Here is a 16079-nt window from a genome sequence, read left to right on the forward strand (position 1 = left end):
ACATCAACTAATAAAATTTTTAACAATGTACATTAAATAAATTTTTAAATACCTGTAAACCAACCGAACCTCCAGGTTTACTTTATTTTAAAGCTCTCCCTATTCAAGTTTACTTCTAAATAGCTCAAATTCCGGGTTCAAAAAACCAGCAAGATCAAATTGATCTTTCAATTCAATAAGAAGTTGTTTATTTTGCTGAAGCGTTACCTATCAACATTAACAACTATCAAAAATTCGAGGCTGAAATATTGACTAGATCAAGCTGTAAAAGAATTCTGCTGTATCCAGCATCAAGAAGAACATTTTCCGTTTATGAAAAAGCTAAGTATTGCATTGATCGGGAAAAGATGGTAAGTAAGCTATGGAAGTGAAACTAACAGAACAAAATTTCCTACTCCCTTTTGGTTTGTTCCAGTGATGTAGTAAGTTTTTAGCCCAATAAATCTGAGATTCTTGTCGATGCACCCAGACCTGACCATGTTTACATAAACACATCCAATCTGCAAAGACTAATATGAAAAAAAATCTGGGGCGCTTGTTTTTAGTCAAATAAAAAACAAAACTAGATGGGTATATAATGTAAACATTGAACCCTGGAATTTACAATGATAGACATTACAACATGGTAAAGTTCAGATCACAGAATATAATACATTTAATAAACTTCAAAAGAATAAGGTTTAATTAATAAATTATAAATAAAACATTCTTTTTATTATCTTTTTTTTAATTAAAAAAAAAGCTTTATGTAGAAAATAAAATGGCAAGGCGTATAAAATACATCACACTTTTTTTACAAAAATTATAAGGTACAATTTATTAAATACTAGGATTAAAAAAGGAAAAGTCGATCGCGCGCTACACAAACGTTTTTGGTCTCATTATTCTTGTCCGATGAGAAGTATGCCTTGGTCGGTTTCGATGGGATTTATACAAGGAAGGGTCATTTAGTTGATATCATAGGTCTTAGTAAGGACCACTGCCTCCAGAAGGAGCTCCATACGAGGATGAAGGAGCTGAAGGTCCTGCTGAAGGAAAACTGTCGCCTGATGGAGCTCCATATTCTGATTGAGGTACACCAGATGGGGCATATCCTTCTTGTTTCTGAAACAAAGAAAAATACTTTAATAATTTTTGTCACGTCTCTGGCGGCTAGATTTTTTTAATAATGAGTATAAGCATGTGATAATTAAGTCAGTTTGAGAAGTTCAACAGTCAATGAAGGTGACCATCTTAACACAAAGGGCAATAGAAATTGAAAACTCTTATTTATAAGAGTTTAAGCCCTAAATTTAAGTCATAAATACTTTCAATTTTTATTATTATAAATTTAATCAATAATTAGTTTTAAAACATTTTTAACATCAATTAATTTTCTTACCAAATGTTTTATTGCTATGAATTTAACTTTATTTTATTTTTTAAATAAATTTGTATTAATATTAATATATTTTACTTCATATTACCCTCTTGTCTACATTTGCTTTTTATTTTTAAAGAATCTGTATTACAATTTCATGTTATGGCTCCTATGTAAAAGGCATCCTATGTAAAACTCCTATGTGTCTTATTTGATTGCATTGAAATCTGCACTTTGGGCACAGAGAACATAACATAGCAAATAAGACTTAAGAATAAAATCTTAGGCCATGTAACAAGCGGAACATGTGGAACAAGATTCTGTTTTATTTTTCTAGATTCAATTTTCAAAAACCTCAAGAATTTTAATTTAAGCTGCGACAAATGAGTCTGGGATCTAATTTAGCAGGCTATATGCCTTCAAAATGTTAATTCCTTTAACGTCCAATGTTCCAACCAAATAATAGATCACCACTTTATTCACAAACTTTTAAAATTATTGCCGTGTTTGAAACATTTATTAACACTTACACTTTGTGACAGTATAAATAACCTTTCTCGTTGCTACAAATTTTGCTAAGTTAATGAATGAAGTTTATTATCACGGGTGTTTCACTATTTTTTAAATGGAATAGCATTCACACAGTTTGATTGAGTATTCAGTAGTGTACAAAATTTAATTAATAGATGCAAATATAATAGGTATTCCATGGAACTAATTTTCATATTAGCAATACCGGTAGTGTGAAAAGTGCATGATTTATATACTTTACGGACTGTTAAACTCAGAAGTGCCGAAATCAGAATAATATAATTTACTTGCTTTCTGTTGGCATCTGTTCGGTAATTTGTAATCATTATGTAGTTAAATTGTACAGTAATATTTACTAGTAATAAATGTTATGTAAACAATATATTTGTAACATCCCGTTTTCACTAAACATTCCTGCAGATCCTTTGTTTTCTGGACAAGGAGAGGTTATCACCGTTCTTTTAAGTGTGTTTGCTCCAGTGATTATTATGAATTATTAAATCATTTATTGTTGCACAGTGTTCAAGGAAATATTTATGCGAATACTTTGTCTGTTTCATAAACTTATTTCCTCTTTTAAAACTACGCCATTTAATTTTGTTTAAAAAAAGGAATGTAAAATATAGTTCCACAAGAGTTGCGTAATATCAATGGTTCTTTCTTATGAATTAATCAAAAGCTATCTTCCTACTTCGAACTTGTTCTCCCGGCAGACTGAACTTTGGTACATTTTAGTCTATTTTGAAAATAATGGCTTTCTAAATCGAAACTGGACCGTTTTCACATGTGCTATTGACTGTTGTAAACATTTTTTTTTTTTGTAAAAAAGAATAAACTAATTCAGTCAATGCTGAATTATTTTTAAATATAATTAAGTAAAGTTATCTACTTTTAAGATTACCACTCCATTTTAAACTAAAACCCACAAAACGTTTCTTTTATCTTAATAATTTTCCCTATTTTGTAAACGCCCTATACTTATAAACAGTATGACAAAACAAAAAGAGAGCGTGCTTACCTGTGTCTTATACCGGATGAAGTATACTTCTGGTTTACTTGGCGGTGTTGGTGCTGGTGTAGGGATGTTGATTTCTGGTGCCTCATCTGGTTTCTTAACCAAAACATAGATCAGGGTCTTCTGTTCGGCTGGAGGTGGTAACGCTGGTATATCAGGTACAGTGGGTGGTGGCGGAGTTGGTGCTTTAATAAATACTATTTTGTAATGTTTCTGTGGTGGTGGAGGCGGTTGTACGGGCCTTCTTGCGGCTGGATAGCTTGTCTCCGGAGGTGGTACATGTACGTAAACGTGCTTGTGTACTACAGGAGCCTGAGTATTTAAAAGAATTAAGTAAAACTTTGACTGTCTTATTCTAATACTTCTTTCAAAATGTAGGAATCTTTAAAACCTATTACATTGTAATAAATGATAAATAAATATAATTATACGAGCAAAGCTACTTAGTATTGTACCTTAGTCTAATAATCGAACCAGTGGCTAATAAAAAAAATCCACACACAAAACTAAAAATATAAAAAATTAACCGTCGCCTAAAACTCAAGGAAAGACCAGTCAGGGGTCCCAAAAACTAAATATAATAATTACATAAATACTGCCCTACTTTTTATTAGTTTTTTTCACAGGATAATAATTAAAATCATTTTAATAACATCTTCGGAAGTTCCTCACTTTCTATTTTCCACCTAACTTTTAGTTGAAATATTTTTTCAGAAAGTAGTTTTGAATTTCTGAAGATTCTACGAAGTTGATCTTAAATATTGTGGGGCATTGCTGAATTTTAAAATATTAAATTTTATTTAAAATTTTACAACACAGGGTCATCAAAACCAAATCATTACACACGTAGAAGAATCTGCAGTACCCCCACATTCTAAACGTTTAAATTGAATTTGAAGTAAGAAAAAAAACGTCTCAATTGTTCCATACTACATTTTTTTTCTTATCATCTCTTTCATTCGAACATAGGAAAGTTCCTTTCTTTAAAAGCTCCCAGACCTCCCAAAATCCTTCCAGGATCTCAGATTAAGAACTTGTACTCTAATAAAACTGCATTATTAACTCTTAAAGAATTCATATAGAACTATTTATAAATAGAATAATGTTAATTTCACTGAATTCTACTTTCACCCTTGTAAGTTGAATGTTGAGAACAACGGAGTAGCACCCAATGATACAATTTTGCTGCAAAATCAGATAGCAATTGTTACGTTAATTATTTTGACATTAAATATTACAGTGCATTAGAGTAAAAATATTTTGTTACTTCGAGTATATATCCCCTCTCCCTTCACAAATAATATATTCAATTATAACAAAAGTTGTAACCAGCAAATTTAATTATGTGAATTAAAAAAATATTTTGGCAACATTAAAAATATCAAATATTTCTTATTATGTTATTAAAGACTAATGAATCTTCATTTGTATGAGGCGTACAGATTCCACTTTCTACTAAGAGCTAATGTATCTCAAAAGCAAAAAATAAATAATTATAAATGATTAAAAAAGAAAATATAGTTACTTGTTGTGGAACACCGTACTGTGGCGCTGGGCCTCCAGATGGGTAGCTGCCTCCACCGGTAGATGGCAGTGGTGCTGCATAACTATCTAATTGTAAATCGCCTCCAAAACTGCCACCACCCCCAGAAATATCACCAGGTCTCGCCAACACACAGCTTAGTGTGGCCAAAAGCACCTAAAAAAAATAAAATAAAATAAATTAAAAAAAAAAAATTGAAAATACCGATGATATTGTTGTTAACTATCCTACGGCTATGTGCCTCCTGCCCAACATATTACCTATAAAAAATGAATCAATACCCCAATTGACACAAAATATTAATGAGTCTTTAAAAAATTATACAATATAAAATAATAATAAAGCTTTGCGTGAAATAAACCTCATAAGGTTGCTTGGGACTACATTGAATTAAAGAATTTTCTTCAAATACCTTTCTTTTGTCATGTTTATTCGATTTTTGTATTCTTTTAAATAAGCATTTGTAAGCAATTTAATTTCCTCCAATTGTCTTATTTTTTAGAACCCATCCAAATGAAATTTAAAAACATGAGATAATATAAATATATTCTGTAGATCTGATCAGTTAGTCAGTAAGTTAATAGTAGTAAAAATGAAAAATGAAATAATGAAATTGAGAACGAGATTGATTTAAGAACGAGGTTGAAAAAGTAGGTGTTTATCTAAGGCTCTACTATTCCGTCATTGGTTCAGATTTGCAGTCGAAAAATGCAATAGTCAAAACAATAGTTTTTTGCCACATGGTGAACTCCATTTTTTTTATGAAGCTTTTAAGTTGTAGCTGATGCAGAGGTCCGATAAAACAGCTATTAATATAGTTGAAAATTATATAATTCGATTAAAACAAAGTTCAATACGGCTGAAAAGTGCTTTATGTTTACATTTTTAAAGAGAAATTATTCTAGTAGAGAGGAAAAGAGTTGGTTTAATGCAGTATATGAGATCCGATGATGTCATATTGGAAATCCTCCTGTCAAATTATTAAACTCAGACAATTTTCTTTCAAATATAATTTTTCTGAATGAAAAGTAATAATCCTTAATTTGAAAAGTAAATTTATATAAAAGTGTTCAAGTTTAGAAATTCAGCAGGAGGTTTCCAATATGACACCCATTTAAATTACTGATTGGCCTTTTATTAATACAAGATATACGTTCATTTCAGAATAATAAGAACAATCACACTACCAAGTCTTTGAAAGGTGTATTTCTAAAAACCAGAACAATTTTAATTGTGTAATATTTTAATTTATATTTACCATACTAATTTAATTGTAAATCTTTCCGAAGACTTTGGTTAAATGATTCTGTGATTAAATAATTGTATTAATGATAGATAGTGTTCATCAGTAATCATTATTTGCTTAATAAAGCTGTGTTGATGAAAATCTGCAATAATACAGATAAGTTAACGATCTAATTAAACAGTTATCGATATAATTAAACAGTAAATTCATTTTAAGTTCCATCAATTTCAGTTCCATTGTTTTTTTTTACAAACGTTGAATCACGTAATTTTAAATATTTTTCTTTTCATTAATGCACATTAAATAAAACTTTCACTGTCAGTTTTATTGTGTGACAGTAAAACAATAAGACAATTAGTTTGAGTATTCCTTCTTGTTTCATCAACACCATCTTCCCATCTTATCCCATTCCTTTTATCATCGGCTGGATGAACAGCGTTAATGGTGTGCATTTCTAGTATACTAGGTGCGTTTCGGTTGGGATATGTAAAGAATATTAGACTTGGAGTGAGATAGAATAGCGAGGCTAGAATTAGTGGGCTCAGAAAAAAAGAGAGAATACCTCTGACTGTCGTACATCTGCTTTGTCTTCTGTCGAAAGAAAAACAGGAAATAAACAATACAAAAAAATTAGATTATTTCTTATCTCTCTAGAACAGAAAGTTTTCCTTCAATGGAGAAATAAGTTCGCACTTTCAGGTTGTTGACTTTAAAAACTCTTTCGAAATCTGGTACCAATTATTAAATCAGAAATGACCGACAAAATCGATTACATTTACAATGGATTATATTCAAACTAGAACTTGAGCTCTGCAGATTTCCAGAATCAATGCTTTGAAATGATTTCCTGATCTACCAAATTAGCTGTCATTAGCTGAATGGATTTTTCACCTCTGGCACATAACTCTTTCAAACCTCAAACTCACAAAGCTCTATTGTGGAGCTTTTAAACGAAAAACTCCAAAAGTATCCTGTTAGATTCGTAATTGTTCAAAAGGGATCACTGCTCTAGTGCATCGCACTACATCTACTACTGTTCATATTAATTATTACATTACCTCCAGAATGCAGTGAGTGACGTAGTAAATAACATAAGTATATTATTACTTTTCTGTATGGAGAGACCGAACCCCAGAGCCCCTTTGGGACCTTATAGCTACCCCAAACAGAAAGAACTGAAATGTAAGCCGAAGATAAAAGTACAGATACATACTTTAGCCATCTAACATTCATAACTCCTCCACCTTAAACTGTCCCAACCTAGCTTTTCTACGTTAATCTGTTCCAAACCTAATCTGATGATTCTGAACGTAATCTTCTTACCCAACCAAAACATTCTGTCATGACTGATATTCCTTCCTCTACCTCACAAAGAGTTCCAAATAGATCAAAAGAACCTCATTATGTAGAGTAGTCTCCTAAAACTACAATTTTCAGAACTTTGTTTCTAGACTAGAAAGAAATCTGAAAGTGAGTACTGTTCCCCAGGCTGTAGTTGCAATCGAGAGAATTAGAATAAGTGTACTGAAATCTGCCTTATTTTGATCCTTTGTGAAATAAATGATTTATTTTTATCAGTTGTGATTAAAAATAGTGTTTACTCCTTCTACAACGAACATTTAGATAAGTTTACACGCGAGTGAGTATTGATGGAACAGTTGCAACTATCAATCACTTACCAGCTCCTGATCAAGCCTGCTCGAAGCTGCTAAAAGGAAGTATTTAAATCGACATGAAGCTAACGGTGATCCTCTCATCTAGAAAAATACTCTGCAACACTTCTTTGAACAATAGTTGAGTATATTCAGAATTTTAACTGGCACAATTACCACCAGAAGTATTTATTAAGTTAGTAGGTAATGAATAATCCCCACCTGAGAAATAGACACAAAAAAAACTACTGACAATGTGAGCGATTGGTGTTTTGATTGCAACAAAACATGGAAAACACTGGGTTATTGAGAAACTTTTTTGTTTTCTCTAATATCAGGAATAAGGGCGAAAATATTAATACTTAAAATAAAACGTAATCATTAAAATTGAAATTCTGGTCTGGATTTTGGAAGGATTATATATTTTCTACATACACCTACGAGCAAACATTTATTTATTTATTTAACAAGTTTTACTTACTTGGGCCAAGATATAACGTTGTATAACAAGGAAGTGTAGAGATACAGAAAGATATGGACTGGTATAATGACTGTAATAGTGACAAACAGTGCAACAGTAATACTGCCCAATGATTTTCGAACGAATAATACACATTAAGCTTTCACCGAACAAACTATATCAGTCTATAATAAAGTGTTCTGAAGATGATTATTTTTTTTTAGTTTTCTTAATTTATATTTCTTTCATTTTGATTGGATATCTCAAATACCAATTACTATGCTGATGTGCACTTTTATGTGTGTATAGTGATTTAATTTAACCGCAGTAGCGGTTATATGATAGTATTTAAATGGGTGGGGTAGTTCATCAGTGAAAGTAAATCATCTTTGTGGTGTTGAAAAGTGAAATAGATAACACTGAGGTGAGAAGAATATTTACCACTACAAAACTGTACTAAATCATTATGTTGTAAAACACGTACCTATGAGAGTTTATAACATCAATATTCTACATATATGTTACCCAACGTGAACTATGGAAAATGCACTTTCCTTACGAACATAAATACAATAATAATAAGTAAAACTGCTTTCCCTGTTATACATTTCACTTTTCATTATGTACACCATCGCTTTAATCCTTGCTCTACCTTGAGTATATATGTGTTATGTAGGTGATGGTTTCTTGGTTGTTTATTTTTCATTTTACGCACATTGATTATAAACCTTAAATTAAAATAAATAATTTTTAAGGCACATCAATATATGAGGTAATCAGTACCCTAAGTCTTCTCATTGAAGTAAACTGCAAAGACTTTTAAAATCTTCTTCAATTTATTTTATTCTTTTCGACAAGATTGGTCATTTTCGACTACGTCAAATTTTAGAGTTTTTTTTTGTTTCAATGATTCTACACAACATTTAATCATTTCCTCGCAATAAAGACTGTTTATCTCTTCTCTTGCGTTTTCTTTTTTTTTTCTCAATATTGTTCCTTTTTCTAGTGGGTCAAATTTTTTGATTACATATTTAAGACATCCAAAACTACAACAAATTTATATAGTTAGTTGACAACTGATCGAATGGTTTTGAATTGTAGTCATATAACAGGTTCCAAATATTAGAAAAATGTTAATTAAAGATTATATCATGATTCATTTCATCTCAGTTTCTTTAGGTTTACACCTCTATGTTTTTCTGTCAATCTAAAGCATGTTAGTTTTTAGTAACGTGATAAACTCAATTTAAACTGCCCAGCAAACTTAGATGCTTTTTCTTTTACACTCGAACGGGTAGAATTTAGTATTAGATTTTTTTTTTTTTAGAAAGCAATTTTACCATACTTTTGTTAATTAAATTAACTCTAAGAATATGAAGATAAAAGTGACCAGATTTACGAGGTATCTGATAATTATTCCTTCCACTTTCACTTACTACTGCGAAAGAAGAAATTGGTGTAGATATTTGAATTCTTATCAGTTTCAAAAATTGAAATTTACCTTAAATAAAAGTTTTAAGATCTTGTAAATTGAAATAAATGTTTTTAGTAAAAAATTGAGTTTTAAGTTTGATTCAAATAAGAAAATTGTAGGAATCCTATCATAATTTTTTGGTAAGCTCAATTGTGTAGTAAACTAAAGTTAATAATAAAATAATGTTTTAAAAAAGTAGTTTATTTTTTACTTTCTCTGACTTTATCATGAAGTGAAGCTACAGTAATCGAGCACTCTTAGTGACCTCCTACAACACTTTCTTCGAAGAAATGTAAACTGTAGTTGTGGTGTTCAGCGTAGACATAGTGGTGCTTAAAAATAACAGCAAGCAAGCCTACACCATTAATCCCATAGTGCGAATTGAAAAAAAAAAAACAGAAAAGAGCTGTTTGCTAAATGCAATTACCAACCTCTCCGAGAAGGTACATACAAGTGGTGGACAAGTGCGATTTTGAGATTTTTAGCCTGTAAATAGGGCTCAGGGAAGATCCCTACAGCTCCCAACGATCTTGATGCATTTTTAAATGAGGTCGGTATAGCCCATGTATACTATTAAAAATAATGGAGGAAATTATTATCGACTACCAAGTCACAATCAGCCATCATTTTATAGTATGAAATTGCCGTTTGATAGATGAAAACGCGATGTTCAGGAACTCGATTCAGTCAAGCAGCCCGATTTTATAAAAAAAGTGTTTTTCTTCGTTCTATCTATTAAGTTAATAATAATCAAATCTAGTTTTATTAATACAGTCCCTTGACACCAATAGAATAAACACAGATATTCGATGTTATAAATATTGAATAAATAAACTTTGGATAAAGGGTCAAATGAACTTGCAAATATATTCGATATATCAGTTAAAATTGCTAGAATTAATCGTTCGTACTTTTAGTGCTTTACTCTTAAAAGGATACTGAAGGAGTTTCGGTCTAACGGTACAAATAATTGAGATCAATATTTACTAAATACTTTTCATACTAGTTAATGTTTAAACTATATCTAGCGTTAACCTGTTATAGGTCCCCAACAGAAAACTGTATTTAAATTTTCGAATCCTTCAGGTTTACCCTTTAGGTTCCCAAAATTTTTATTTCATCTAACTTTACTGATTCTTAAAATTCTTAAATGTACGAAATCAAAAACCACCAGTTATATAATAATTTTAAACAATATACTTATCTTGGACTGAAAACTAGGTACTTTTTAAACGGTTTTTATAGTGAAAGTTTGAATATATTGTTATTTTATTTTTTGCCTTCTAATTACACATCTTGAATAACATCAAAGATTTGTTTCCGTGATAGTTTGCTTCCTTCTGTGATCACCGACCGTGCTATCATTACATCTTAGAAGCTTACCCGGAACATAAGTGTAGGAATCCTGACATAGATTGTGGATCACACATCAATATTATTTAGTAAAGAGAATGAAAGTTGATTTGCAAAGGTAAGAAAATTATTGTAACTTTTTCAACTTCTTAAAGCGAGATAATTTAAGGGGCTGGAATTACTGTTTAATGATGGTAGCTGATATGTGCAAAAAAGAAAATGTAATGAACGCACTTTTGGACCATAACAACAATGCACTTGTCTTATAATAAGTTATGCACCGACTGCAATTCAATAACGCCTCTCTAACCCTCGTTATACGTTTAATGGCCCACATTGCACCAAAATGATTTGAGTTTATGTTTTACAATTGACCTGGACGCTAAAGATGGTTTTTGAAGATCCAAACGTTTTGCTGGTATTTAGTGACGAGGTTCAATTAACAACGAGAGTTGGTATTAATTCTTCATTAATGTTTAACTAGCCATAACTTTCTGGTCTATACAAAATCAACCTGTTAATTAAAATCCAGTCGATTTAAACACCTGTTAATTGTCACAACTTGGCTAGCATTAACAAAATACATTTATTATGAATAGAAATCTTATGTAGATAGTAGACTAAATTCAGAAGATCTGTGACTTTTCTAAATGAAAGGCATCATGATATGTTAGAATATAATCTACTCCATATGCGGCAACAAATGTGATACCAACACGATACGACTTCAGCCAGTACAGTATAGAGTTAATTAACTGAGTGGTTCATTACGTTGATAGAAGGATAGCTTGTGGAAGCACTTTCGCTTGGCCTCCAAGTTGACACAACTAGTTCTCTTGATTTGGTGGTCACCTAAAGAAGCTCGTATAGGCTCTTTTAATTAAATACATCCCAGGATGAGGAACTCGACTAACTAATAAAATATAGCAATCTAATTCCTGATAATGTAATCTAATGACTCTGTTATCCGTAAGTTTTTACACTATTCTTAAATATATTTTTACAAAATTTTCTGACATAAATTTCGCTGTTACAAGAAATAAAACTTGCTAAAACTTTTGTTTTTCATAGTTAAATAGATATGGTTAAATGAACGTTCGTCTATATAAAAGTTTGATTTGTTACAGGTCTGTAATACGAGAGTTTTTGGCAATTCCTTCCCCATAATTATATAGCAACGTTCCTTTATATTAACTAATTTTGTCTTCATGTACAATTCATTTTTCCATCTAATTAAATTTTTACACCCTTTCTAGCCGGTGTATATTTGCTATAACTGAGTAGGAGCTAGAATATTTGCCACTTCTGTAAATATGTACTTTGTAGTAACTTTGAAAATAAATAAATAAATAAAAATGTACTCTTAAAACAATGACTTAAAACGACGTGCATATAACTCAAGTGTGACAAATAGAATAAAGGTGACAATATAGAATTGTAATTCTTTTTGAATAAAAAAAATTAAAAAATCTGTCTCATTACTTAATTTACAGACCTGGTATTCTTCAAGAGACGAATTATTCGCTTTTGCATAAGAAAGTACTTAATTATTTTTCCATTTTATTTACTAATCAACTTTGTATTTACTTAAAGGCGTGCTCAATAAGTGGATTATCAGATTAAGGCATTATCGCCAATGACAACTCGGAAGAAGGTTTGCATTCCTTCGATATTATAGGAAGACTCAAATTGAAAGAAATAATAAGTAATATACAATAATGAAAACTTGAGGGCCCAATAGAAGTGCTCGATGCAAATCTCAACCAGGAAAGCAGCGAAACCAGGAAACAAATATTTTAAGCAAGCAGAAATGTAACAGAGGTAAAGAAATTAGATAGAAATAAAATGAGGAAGTAAGATAGAATGCAATAACAAAATAGATGCTACTAAATGAGTGAGTATAAAATCTTAGAAAGAAAAAAAAATCGAAGTGTACATTCTAAATTATATTACACATAATATGATAACTTTCATTATAACGTAATCAAGTTGAGAGGCTCTATCAAAAGATTTTAGAGAAATTAACATTGATCCAAGATGTGACAATTAACCGGTGTTTAAATCGACTGGATTTTAATTAACAGGTTGATTTTGTATAGACCAGAAAGTTATGGCTAGTTAAACAATAATGAAGAATTAATACCAAATCTTGTTGTTAATTGAGCCTCGTCACTAAATACCAGCAAAAAAATATCAAAATATTAACACGAAGACTTGTTTGATATTTTCAATATTTCGGTTATGAAAACAAAGATGCATAAAAATATTTTGATAGATTTAACTACATTTCATCCGTAACTACCAGATGGTGATGACAAAAATCAAATTATCCTAAAGATTTTTTTTAAATCTAGGAATATCTATCCCAAAAATGCCGAAATTATATTTAGACAAAGAATGACGAAAGCTGGGATCTAGCTAGAACTTATTTTACTTCAACACAAATATTTCAACTTCACATTACACAAAATGTCTTTCGGGTTCATTACACAAGACATGGTGTACGATTTAGCTGCGTACAAAGCAGAAAAGGCGCGCGTTATGCATGCATAAGTAGTTATGTTTCAGTAAATATGGTGTTTGTGTTCCCTTTTATTAGCTCTCTGAGTAACTATGAACTATGCACTATTATTTCAAATATTAGTTTTTTTTTTTAAATTTGAGAATATTGCTGCAGTTACCAAGTGCATTTAATTGGAATGAATAATCACGCGTGGGATAAGAAAAAAAAACATTGTGCAAAGCATACTGCGAAAACAACTATTTAGTTTGGGTTTATAGAATTGTTGACAATGTGATGAGGAAAATAAGAAAGTTACTTGGAAAGTATAAGGCCCGAGAACCTGGGTCAATTAAGTTTCTGTGATATTCGAGAGCACTGATTTTGTAAAATTAATTTACAATTGAAAGGTTAAAAACGATAAAATGAAAGGTTAATGGACGATAAAAATATAAAACCACAAACTTAAATGAACGAAACAAATAGGTGTTAGCTTTTTTTTTCCTTTTTTTTTTGCAGCCAGGTTTATTGAATCTATTAAAATTTATTGTAAAGGCATCAAACTATGCCCATTTTTTGCCAATTCTTCTAAATAAAACTGAACTAGCAGCACTCAAAACTAAAACCAAAATAAATATTCACAGAATAAACATTGTGTTTAGATCAAATCACTGATAAAAGCACGCCGTTATAATCCTAAGAATGTTTAAGAAACAGGCTCTGAATGTTGAGGGTTGTTGCACTTACCAGGAATCCCCTCATGTTGAAGACTGTCCTGCTGGATGCTGATGGGACAACAGTAGGAACGATTTTTCACTAGAATGTACCCAATAAAGTATAATATCTATATTTACCACTGTATGTTCTTCAGATATATGTTTGTTATTTTCCTCTACTTTTATTTATATATGTTAGTTCTACAGCTTGCACACAGGAGGGAGAAACTTAGGAGAGAGGGGATCGTTGGGAACTTCCACCTGTTTCTTCTCAGGATGGATTGTTTTTTTTTTTTTTTTTCTATTTTAATTCCTCGTAATTAATCCTTTAACTGAATATTCTGGATGTAACAATATGAAATATTACACTTATTGCTTCATAATTTGGAATTGAAGGTACTAAAAAAATTGTAAAGAAGAATCGGATAAGAATTGTTTTCATTTTTTTTGAGTTGTCCACTAGAAAGAGTTGGATTCCTTGAATATGAACAGAATATAGCTTAAAAATTATTAATAATAGTTTAATTACTTTCAGAATATTATTGTTAATATTCCTTGAGCAGCTAAAAACGTTTTTCTTTTTTCTTTTTTTTTTAGACAATGGGCTCTCTCTTGAGATTAGTGTTGAGAATGTTTGGAAATTGTACTCTAATTTAGTACAAATGGTTGCTCGAAGGAGGGTTGAGAATGATAATAATATATTGAATATCCACTTCTCAATAAACCCCCATTCAATATTCATTACTCTTTTCTAATTACCTCCATAAAGGACACATCAAGTGTTAAGACCTTCCGCGAGCAAAATTAAAATCAACGGTACCTTTCTTCGCAAAGAAGGCATCAAGAATTATTATGAGAAAGTTATTGTACATAGTTACTCTTTCTACTAACAGAAAACAATTCCTGAAACAATAATTGGTCTCGTAATTAAGAAAAAAAGTGGATGATAAATACAAATTTACACTGATATATCCAAACAAAATCAACTTGAATAGGAATTTAAACAAATTTATTCATAACATTATTTAAATTTTGTCGTCTTATTGATGCAATTTTTTGCTTCAAAAGACTACTTAAAAGTGTCATCTAATCGTTTGCTCTAATCAAATCATCGTTTTACAAGAGCAATCTATCTTGTAGACGCCTTAGATTTAATTAAAGGCGTTTTAATATCTGAATCCATTTGTGAGTGGTGTATTGTTCAGTGTACTGCCACTCTCTGGATCGTGTTCTCTCATTATAGTGAGGCACAGTAAACAGTGAGCAGCAGACGTTTCTAGGAAGTGCAGCTATCTGGATTCTGAACTTGGGTATATAGCTGGATTCCTGTACGATTTAAGTGCACTAACTCTACCCATCATTGGAATTCATTGTAGCTCTAAAAATAAACTTTTATTGTTGCTTTAAGTTCTTCAAATAATTTATTTCCTCACAGTTCTTAAAAATAGACGAGAAAACCTCTTTTTTTCACAATGGGCGACCGTTCATACGGCTTACCTTTACAGTAATTACTATAATCTGTCTTTCAGCTGAAGAATATTTAAACAAAAAACTCTCCCAATATTAATTTTTTTAATGTTTCAATTGAATTTTCTTTTAGACGTCCCAACACCTGACTGATGCACAATCAACCTCCGGTACCATGTTCTTTTTATTATTATTAATAATGGTAGAAAACCTCGGTCTCGTACGAATACTAACCTTCGTGTAGTAAAACTAACTAATAATTACATTCGGCTGTAAAAGAAGTTGATAATCTGGAATATGATGAAAAGTTCATGCGATGATTTGTTAATGTGATGAATTGTGAAGTGAATTATTGCACTGTGGACGTGATGATATGAAGGATGATTTGTGAAGTACAGAAAAAGGTAACAATGTGACATGATATAAAAATAGTATCGTAAAAGTGTTTTATTGGTTAGGCATTAGAATTTAGTGGAGCAATTATTTTATCTAATAATGGTTTTAGGTTCCATAAAATTTACAAAAGCCCTTCAAAACCATAAAATTCTTCTATTTGTTTCATATAGAAACTAATTCCAAGTGGAAGGAATAAAAAGGAAATCCTCTACTAGACCAGCGAGGAAGAGTCCGGTGTAAACTGGAGTGGCTTGTTTTAGGCTACTTGCTAACCTCATTACTTCCAACATCACCTGCGGAGATTAGGCATCGTGAATAGATTGCTGTGTCGAAGAGATGTAACAATCGCAGACCTTATCCGGCATT

General features: G+C 31.0%; 1 protein-coding gene across 2 annotated transcripts; it reads right to left on the minus strand.

Annotated features, from left to right (window-relative positions):
- Window positions 1–699: 699 nt before the first annotated feature.
- On the minus strand, window positions 700–14162 carry TwdlE (TweedleE). 2 transcript variants are annotated; one of them, XM_074135028.1, is made up of 4 exons: window positions 13882–14162; window positions 4432–4605; window positions 2910–3218; window positions 700–1104 (listed from the first exon to the last, which is right to left on the minus strand). In XM_074135028.1, the coding sequence occupies exons 1-4, from the start codon at window positions 13894–13896 to the stop codon at window positions 967–969; spliced, it is 636 nt and encodes a 211-aa protein (XP_073991129.1). In that variant the 5' UTR covers window positions 13897–14162; the 3' UTR covers window positions 700–966. The 2 variants fall into 2 exon arrangements, with proteins under 2 accessions (XP_073991129.1, XP_073991128.1); XM_074135027.1 differs by lacking the exon at window positions 13882–14162 and adding an exon at window positions 7829–7978.
- Window positions 14163–16079: the final 1917 nt, after the last annotated feature.

The sequence above is a fragment of the Rhodnius prolixus genome, unplaced genomic scaffold, assembly GCF_049639745.1.
Source record: "Rhodnius prolixus isolate KJV_2025 unplaced genomic scaffold, Rpr scaffold_5, whole genome shotgun sequence".
Taxonomy (NCBI): Eukaryota; Metazoa; Arthropoda; class Insecta; order Hemiptera; family Reduviidae; genus Rhodnius; species Rhodnius prolixus.